Here is a 10,315-nt window from a genome sequence, read left to right on the forward strand (position 1 = left end):
ATATTTCTCCTGCCATAAGTCCATATAAATTGTTTCATATTTTTTTGAAAAATTTGAGCTTGTTGGCTTGTGAAAGAAATTTGCAGGATTTTAGTCTTTCTCAGAAGATTGGTGTAATTCCTTAAATACACTCTGCTTCTCATGGATTTTCACCTACAAAGCCGAAGATTTGTGCTATATGGGTGAGAAAAGATTCTCCAAGGTGAGTGTTGTTGACTTGTCCCTAATTTAATTCTTTCAATTGTTTATGGACATGCCTTGTTTTTGTTTTTTGGTTGTTTTGTTTCTTTTAGAATTTTTTTTATTTAATAAAAAAAATCCAAAAACATTGAAAAAATTTCAAAAAGACAAAAATATTTTATTTTGTGTCTAGTTTTATTTTTCTTGAGGATTACATGAGTTATGATATCTCTCTCCTGATTTAGAACATGCTTGACATTGTGAAGAAACTTGAATAGTATGTGTTAAATAAGTGCTAAGCTATTTCTGATTTTGTGTGAGTATGTACTAATTTGTACATGTACTCATGGGTTAATTAAGAAATTGATATTTCTTGTTTGTGTACCCTCTATAGCTTAGTTAAGCACTGTCATGCATTGCATTTGCATTGTTCATTTAGCATAATGTGTGCTTTTTGTTTTTGGTCATAAATTTTTTTAAACCAAAAATTTTTTTGTGTTTTGTATTTCACATCTTGGATTTATAATCAAGGATTGGCCATATTATCTTTACATAACAAGTTTATGTACCTTGTTTAGCTTTGATGAGCTTACTTATTGCACTTTACTAGTTGAAACTTTGTAGTGCATGTTGTGTGGGAGATGTTTATAGTTTTTGATCACTTTGTCTTGATCTTGAAGTCACATGTCTTTGACTGTCCGACTTGAACCTTTTGAGAAAGGCATAAATAACCATCTCACCACTATTTACTAGCCAATCATGAACACCTTAGTGCATATTATAAGATTTTGTGCTCGAGAAAGTGTAGCACATGCACGAAAAGAACATAAGGTGAAGCTTCGGTTTAAATTGCTTAATTCTTAAAATTAAAATTGGTGTGTATTATTAGGCTTGATGCCAAACTCACATGACTTAAAATTGGTGTGTATATTATAAGACATAAATATAAGAAACTTACATGATTGCAAGCTTATGATTTAGGAGATGTGGGAGTTATATGATGTAACTCTTTAGGTGATAGTCTCTTTGAAATTCTATGTGATGAATTTTGTAGACATTGTGATTGATTTCTATTTACATATCATCTCACATGTATTTCAAGCTCACTACACAAGTTACTCTTTGCTAAACTTGGTACATTATATTGTGTGTGATCTTGTTGTGGCCATCCAAGATTAAAGTTCCTTGATTTTGATGCAAAATATGTTTAAAGTTTGAGATTTGAGGACAAATTGATTGAAAAACTTGTTTTTGGAAAATCTGGGTTGAATTCAAGTATTTTTGAAAAACTTTTAATCTCATACTCATGCATTTCATTCGTAAAAAATTGTGCTTTGAGGAGTTTCTGCATTAAATTGTTTTGTTTTTCAAAAAGTTGATTTTTCCATGCATCATTTATGTTTAGGATTCACATGCATTGCATTGTTTCTGTATCCATCTTGCAGTTTTGCAGTCATATCTCTCATTGTTTTTCACACATAACATGCATACACTTTGCTAAATTGGGTACTTAACTTGATTTAAAAATTGATTGATTAATTTTTGAGTTATGTACTTTCTAGTATATGCTATTTTTATGTGTGAATTGTAGAAAATTATTTTTTTAAGAGATATGATGGATAATTAATGTGCAAATATTTTCTCTACTCTTGCAACTGTTTATGGTTCACATAGTGCCATGTTTGCATTTTATTGAAAGAGAGAATATTTTTCTTCATGTGTATCCTCAACTTAGTTTTTTTTTTAAAACTTGGTTTGTGACTTTTTCTTTATCCCCAACCCCTTTATTTTTCCCCAAAACTGTTTTTCCCAAAACTTGTTTTGTTTTTCCTATTTTATAGGGGGAGAAATTTTTTTTAACCTTTGTGGTTCTTAGGGAGAGTTGTTGCTCTTCATAGGGGGAGTTATCTCTATTTTCTCTTACTCTGTTGCGTATGTTTTCTGTCTACCTTCTGATTAGGTAGACTTTGTCAATACGTGACAAAAAGGGGGAGACATAGATGACCTATTTGTTTTGTTTAGGGGGGGAATATAAAAACTTTTTGATGTATCTAACTTAGTGGGAGAGTTAGTTTACTTTTTCTTTTTTTTTTTATATTCTGTTTCATATTATTGTTTATATGTCTTTCTTTCCACACATGCGGTGATGTGTTTGTTTAGTGTTTCAGGAAATATACAGGTTGATTCAATTGAGCTGCTATCTACACTTGCAACTGATGGATAGTAGTTAGGATTGAATTTGGTTTATGAGCATTATTTTGTAAAGGGCTTTTCATTTTGTAAACTTTGAGTTTCTAAGTTGTGTTTTGTCACGGATTGCTAAAGGGGGAGTTTGTTAGGTTCTAAAGATTAGGATTTTATGTATTTAGAACTCTAATGTGTAATGTTGGCAAACCATGATCAAAACAATGTGTTTAGAAGTGTTTAAAACTAGCTCAAAGTTGTGTGTCAATGTAAAGTTGGAATCAAGTTTAAAGCAGGAAGCACTGTGGCTTTTGACCTGGCTCTATCGATCGAAGCTTAGGCTAGACCGATCGAAGCTCGGGCAGATTGCTTTTTTGCAGATTCGTCTAACTCAGCCCTATTTATTTTAAAACTTTTTTAGGATTTCTTATTTGTCCTAAGTATAAAAGGCAAACCCTAACCACGTTTTAGTATTGCTTATATTGCGGTTTGTGTAAATCTCTTGTGAGATCTAGAGGAACTTTCCTTTACATAAACTTAGGGTTTTCAAGGAGGAGAAAATTTCTACACCTTGATGATCAATTCAGTTGCTGCCATTGAAGCTTAAAGACTACACAAGCGGGTGTGCTTGTAGCTGGTGGAAATCCAAGAAAGAAGGAGTCCGTGGATTCGGAGCTTGCATGTAGTCGTGTCAGTAAGTTCTACTGGTTGGTAGCAATAAGAAGTCGAGCGTGGGGGCTTGTAAGTCTTATTGTATGAACTTTGATTCTTTCAAGATAGTGGATTCAAGTTTACCTTGAGGATAGCTAGGTCAAATCCTCCCCAGGTTTTTACCGGTTTGGTTTCTTGGGTGATCATATCTTGTGTTATTTATTTTCCGCTGCTTTGTATGATTCGATCTTTATTATTGTGATAACCTAGACTTGTTTAATTGGACTAAGTAACAACTTGGCTAATTACCTAGGTTTAATCAATTGTTTAAGGGGTCTAAAAACTGTCAGGTGCTAAGGTTGATATTCTCATAGACGAAGCAACAAGACAATGGAATCATGAATTGATTGATGGCATCTTTATTCCCTAAGAGGCAGATTTAGTCAAAACATATCATTGTCACAGTAAGAAGCAAAGGATAGCTTATTTTGGCCTTTCACTCATAACGGGTCATACACAAGTTAGTCCAGATACCGATTCTTGAAAGCTGTGGAGGAAGCTGAGATCAATGAAGAACAATTGAAGCGGGATAGATCACTTTGGCAAGGAATCTGGTCTTTGCAGGTTCCAAACAAGATTAAAAATCTGATATGAAGGGCCTGCAGAAACTCATTGCCAACTAAAGAAAATTTGCTGCGCCAAACCATAATCGACAATTCAGTTTGTGATCGATGTAAGCTTGCACCCGAATCGACAATCCATGCTTTCTGGTCCTGTACCGAACTAGATGTGGTATGGGAAGATGAGTCGCTTTGGAACTGCCGTCAAACAAATACCTTCATTGACTTCATGGAGCTTCTATCATGGCTCATCACAAACCAGCATCACCTGGAGTTATTCTCGGACATGGCATGGTCAGTTTGGACCCAATGGAATTAGATTCGATAAAACAAACCCAGCAGCAGCCCACACTCGATTGCTTCACTAGCAAAAGAGCACCTTACTGAGTTTAAGGTGGTTCAACTTCCTGCACCACCTATGTGTTCTACTCCCTCTTTGACACGGTCTCGGTGGCAGCATCAAGTGCAGGGAGTGGTGAAGATAAACTATCATGGAGCCATTTTTTCTGACAAGAAAAAATCGAGCATTGGGGTGGTGATCCAAGACAGCCTTGGCTTGGTATTAGGTTCACTCTCTAAGCAATTACCTCAGGCCTATACCCCATTGGAGATTGAAGCAATGGTAGAATCAATAACACTACAATTTGCCTCGGACTTTTACTTATGCTGTCCTTGAGTCCGATTCACAAGTCTTGGTGAATGCCCTCTGCAATGACACTATTTTCTTGTCTTCAAATGGCTTGTTAATTGAGGATATAAGACTAAATGCTAGGTTTTTTAATCAATTACATTACTCTCATATTAAGAGAGAAAGTAATAAGGTTGCTTATAATTTAGTTCGACATGTTTTATGTATTTCAAATTTTGTTGTGTGGATGGGGATGTTCCCCCACCTTTACTTCTTGTTGTCCTAGCTGATATTGCTAGATTTTCATATTAAAACAAGTTATGTTCCCCCTCTAAAAAAAGGAAAAAAGAAAAACCCTTCATCATATGAACTCCTCACATTCATAATTGATTCCCAAAAACTTAATTTATTTTGCTATAATCAAATATTTGCCTACTTCCTCCTTTTAAGTTTAAAGGTTTGCAATTTAATTTTATTTTTAAAGTATCTATTTTTCCATCATATCATCAATACAAGACTATTTTTTTTTTTTTCAAAATAAATCAAGAGTTATGTAACTTAATTAGTAAGCACTTCTTACTACTTTTAACTGATATACTCAAAATTCAAATACTCCAAATTATCAAATTATTAAAAATTAAAATGAAAGAGAGGGGGATAATGTTAGCTTTAAACAATACATTAGCTTATAAGTTCAGTTTTTAGCTTTTAATTTTTATGTACAGTTTTTTAAAATTAACCTTACTTTTATTTTTTTATTTTTTCTTTTTTTCTTACTTTTCCAAGACTCAAGTATACTTTAGAAGTAAAAATTTAAACAAAAACTATACCTAACCTTCATTGTATTATTACTTAATAGCAAGATCTAGATGTGGACCATATCAGCTATACCTAACATTCAGAGTTCAGCGTGCTGGGTGGGTGAAGTTGATACAAAAGAACAGGAGAAATGTGAGGAAAGGCCACGGAGAGTAAATGAAGTAATAGTTGCAGTGGTCTTTATAGTATCTCACAATCTCAAAAGCCCTCTCTCATCTTTTTCTTTTGTATCTTTTCCCACAAGTCGCATCTCGGGCCGGAACTCCTGCCTCTGCTCCCTTGGCTGCTAGTGCAGTAGGACTGCTACACAAACAATATGTCAACTGAGGTATGCTTTAATAATATAATATTTCCTTCTTATTTAAGTTCCATGTCTATCTACCTATTTATTTATCTTGCGGAAAATCATCTCTTTTTTATACTAAAAACTTCATAAGCTGTAATTGGTTTTAAAAGGGGTAAAGACAAATTGTTTAGCCAAAAAAAGTAAAGCCAAATTGGTATTTTTGTAAAAAAGGATGGATTGGTGTTTGTAAATAGCACCTTCCAACATGTCTCTTTCTTCTTCTGTTTTTCTTTTATATTTACCCCACCATTAGATCCACTGTTTTCCTTCTCTATTGTACTGGTTTTATCTACAGTGATCCATTCTTTTTTTTTTTTTTTTTTTTTTAGTGCTTGCGCAACACTGCTTCAGTTTGTTCAATATCCACCATTACGCTGAACTTGCATATATAATAATAATAAAATATTAATAAAACAAGTTTTCACAATATTTTTATAATTGTTGAGAACTTGAGATGTTAATTTTTATAAAATAATAAAATATCATACTAAAACCAAACACAGTAAAAAATAAAGGTATTGTAAAGAAAAAAAAAGTGATACATACACAACATTTTCATAACAAATCTTAGGTAGTAAATTGTTATTCTAATTTAAATTTATCAATGAAATTACTTTTTACCCACTAATAATAACATGTAACAACCTACTACTTCTGATTTGTAATGAAAATGTTGTGAACATAGCATTTCTCTATGAAAATATTAAGACATCTTGTTATCGTCACAATATTTTCACAATTGCTGAAGTGTCAATTCTTTACAAATCAAAGTAAAATATAACAAAGTTGTAAAAGTACTATGAAAATGTTGTGTGACTTGTGTCATTCTTTGTGTTTCTAGAATTTTCTTTTTTATTAGTCAATTTTTGTTAAGCCAAATTCACAGTTTCACATACAGTTTTCTTGGCTTGAATTTTTGTATTTTGTTTTGTATTTTTTTTTTCTTTATGCACCATTTTAAGTAAAAACACATAGTTTTACACACACACACACAAAAAAAACTTAATTAAAATAATTTTCATCCTTTATGTTTTGGGTAGTTCACAATATCTCTTTAAACTTTAAAATCAAGCAATTCCCCCTTTAATATTTTGGAAAAGAGCAAATATGTTATATTGTTATTCTCTTAATTAAACTCTAATGAAAACTTATGATTCTTAAAATATTGCAATGTGTAGTGGCTAAAATACTATCACTAAATTTTAATATTCCAAAAATTTTATTCACGTATTTTGAGTTTTAGATGGTAGTAATGCTTAAAAAGTTTGAATGGTAATATAAGGTGTTTTATTTGTTACCTAGAGAACATTGATTTTCTCGGTTTAAATCTTAGAAACTTATAATTTATCTAATGAAAAATTTGATGACACATTCGTTTTTTTATATATTTTTTTCTTGCCTAAAGTGGGTGTTCATAAAAACTAATTAAGTTAAAGATTGCACCTAGACTCATGTAAAATGATAAAGAAGAACATATGAATGAAAAAATTTTCATTGTTTATGATTGAAGGTATTTGATAAAGAGTTTCAATTGTAGCATATAACATCATTCATTGTGAAAATTAAAATACTGTGACAAAGTTTTAGCAAAACTCAGTTTTTTATTGTTGGAAGATAATATTCATTATCATTCTTAAAAGTTTTTAATGAGTGGATATTGCCTTTAGCAAATAGGTATCAAAATTCTTATACAAATGAGATTAACTTTGTATGACATACATTTTTTATGTATATAATTTCATATTTCTTCAAATAAAAATTCTATCTTAATTTTCTTACTCAAGAGGTAGCACGTGTCTTACACGTGCCACCCACACTAGTGTGTTTGTACACACACACACACACACACACACATATATCAAAAACTATTTACATTTTAGTTTAGTAAAATTTTAATTATTAAATTTTATTATTTAAACTATATATATACATAAATATATATAGTGGTAAATCCGAAACGTTTCCGGTATGAAATCGACTTCCTTACTATTACATTTTACGATTTTTCTGATGAATTTTAAGTTGCTTGTGATAGTCAATTGTCAAATGTGGAATATTATTAATCTATAGATAATTAAAGTGAAAGTTCAACAATTAAGTTAATCCATGTTAATTTTATGCTTTTCTTAAATTATATTGTCAATTTACTCAAATCTTATATCAAGTATCTGTATAATTTTTAATACTTCTGATTTGCTTATATGTTAAGGGTTTAGTTAACACCCATATAAAAAGTTGTCAAAAATATTAGTCATTTTTTTTCTTTTTGCATATATATATATATATATTTTTTTAAATATAGCCTATACCAAGCCCTTAGGACATTTGATAACTTTTCTCATATGTTAAAACTACTTTCAACCTAAGTAAAGTTACTTCTGATTTCAAAATTCTCTGAGATTTCTAGAATTTAAGTCAAAGTACAAAGACTAACTTCAATGGGAAATTTATTGAACAAAACCATATTCCCATTAAAAGAAAAAAATTGTGCCTTTTCAATATATTTCCAAAATGAAGAAATTTTGATAAAACATTAAAAAATTTCATAGTATCACAATAACAAAAATTGTAATAGGAAGTAGAAAGCATGTATATAAATATATCAAAAAGTACTTTCTTTTACCTACTGTAATGAAACAATTCAATCTGGCTATTTAATTACTCTGTCTCTATCAAACTAACAATGAAATCATCTCTTTAAAAAAAAAAAAAAAAAATTAAATGATTTAATTAGTACCAAAATTATTTGTTCAATTAATTATTGTTTCAAAAGAAATCATTTTAAAATTCTTCATTCAATATTACTATTGTCATCCAGTTAAAATATTTGCAAAATCTTTTATGTGATCAGCTTTACAGGACAATGAAAGAGGATGATTAAATTAAAATTTTATAAACAATTAAATATAAAATGATCATTATTCTTGTAACATCAGTGCATGCATTTTAACATATTAGAAGATAGTGGCATAGAATGAACTTTGAAGTCAAATTATAGCGTGTTGTACTTTACACGGCATGTGTTTTTAATCCTAGTGGCTCTTATCTTGATAGATAGTAAGCTCTTCAGCTGCAAAGGGAAGTGGAGGTTTGGCACTTGACATCACAACAATGTTTGAAAGTTCGAAGCAACAATTCTCAATTGGGGGTTTGATCAGTGTTCCAGATCACCTTCGCAAACTGGATGAGCAAGCCTTCACTCCTCTGCTTATTTCAATTTGCCCTATTCACCGCTCCAATCCAAAATTACAAACCATGAAAAAGTGTAAAGTACAGTTTTGTGAGTATTTCATTGAACGGGCTAATATAAACTTGCAGAATTTAGTACACACAATAAGAGATAAGGAAGAAGAAATTCGCTCTTACTACGCAGAGACTGTTGTGTCCAGCATGAGAAGTGATGATTTTGTGACAATGATCGTGGTGGATGGGATGTTCATTCTTGAGTACTTCATGAGACAATCTAACTCACTTTTGGAGGAGGACGATCCTACAATACTGGTATGGATGCATACAATTTTGCAAACTGACTTGGTATTACTTGAAAATCAGCTTCCCTTTTTTGTTTTAGAGATGTTGTTCCAGCAAGCAAACTTTCCGGCTGAATTAAAATTAAAACCCCTTTCTTTAAGGGAACTTGCTTTTGATTTCTTTAATTGATACAACTTTCAAAGGATAGCCCTTGAGGATTTCAATGCGAAAATAGAACACTTCACAGGTTTGGTTAGATTCTTTTATCTAAGTGAAAGTGAACAATTACCGTATGTAAGACCTAGAGGGGCTAAACTGTCATACTCTGCAACCCAGCTGCATGAGGCAGGAATCAAGTTTAAGGTGGCCCCGGAAAAATATGGTAGATGCTTTCTTGACATAAGGTTCGATTTAAAGAATGGAGTTTTGGAAATCCCATGCATTACGTTAAATGATGAGAAAATACGTCTTATTCGAAACATTATTGCATTAGAGCAATCCCATTATGTAGGGGACGCATATGTTACGGATTTCTTTGCCATCTTGGATTTCCTTATCGATAATTCCAAAGATGTAGATTTACTTTGTGATAAGGGAATCCTTGTTAATTACCTTGGCGATAGCAACGCTGCAACATCAACTGTCAATAGTCTTTACACCAATATCTTATGTGATTATATGAACCCTGAATACTCGAATATATGTGAAAAATTGAATGCATTCTATAAGAAACCTTGGCATAGATGGAGGGCAACATTATGGCATCAATATTTTAGCACTCCTTGGAGATCTACTTCTACTTGTGCTGCTATTATCCTTCTGATTCTCACGCTCGCACAAACTATATGCTCTCTAAAGTCCACTAAGTGGTGACAGATATGCAGCAGTTTTGCTGATAACTTTAGCCTTTGTTGTCTGTTAATTATCTTTTGTTTTTAGTTGTTACTGTTTTGAATAAGGGTTTATCCTCATCATTAGGAAGTCTTTTTGAGTGTGTTAGTGTTGGAAATGGATCAGATAAGCATAGTGCCTATGATCTATATCCGTTTAATTATCCTTTGAGTTCTGTAATTCTATTTAAGACAGCATGTTTTTCAATAATAATTTTATTTGAAAATTTAGCATAAACTTTAATTATTATTTGGGAGTTCTAATTTTTATCAGATTCAAATTGGTTGCAGGGAGAAAGGACAAAAATTGTTAGATCAATTTTCTATTGAGTTATTCTATTCTATTCTTACAGATAAATTCACAACTTTTGCTACAATTCATTAATGTGGCAGACTGTGATTGACTTTGTTGGGGGCGGTTTTTTGCGCGTAGCCACGTGTCTTTCACTGGAGGTGTGACTTTGCTAGGCTCGGATTTGTTTTGGGGAGTTCAACCTAGAACTCAACATTAGGCCACATAGACCAA

General features: G+C 31.7%; 1 protein-coding gene across 1 annotated transcript; it reads left to right on the top strand.

Annotated features, from left to right (window-relative positions):
* The first annotated feature begins 5,242 nt into the window (after positions 1-5,242).
* On the top strand, positions 5,243-9,980 carry LOC115960906 (UPF0481 protein At3g47200-like). The gene is made up of 2 exons (XM_031079909.1): positions 5,243-5,410; positions 8,483-9,980. The coding sequence occupies exons 1-2, from the start codon at positions 5,399-5,401 to the stop codon at positions 9,086-9,088; spliced, it is 618 nt and encodes a 205-aa protein (XP_030935769.1). The 5' UTR covers positions 5,243-5,398; the 3' UTR covers positions 9,089-9,980.
* Positions 9,981-10,315: the final 335 nt, after the last annotated feature.

The sequence above is a fragment of the Quercus lobata genome, chromosome 9 (genome assembly GCF_001633185.2).
Source record: "Quercus lobata isolate SW786 chromosome 9, ValleyOak3.0 Primary Assembly, whole genome shotgun sequence".
Classification (NCBI taxonomy): Eukaryota; Viridiplantae; Streptophyta; class Magnoliopsida; order Fagales; family Fagaceae; genus Quercus; species Quercus lobata.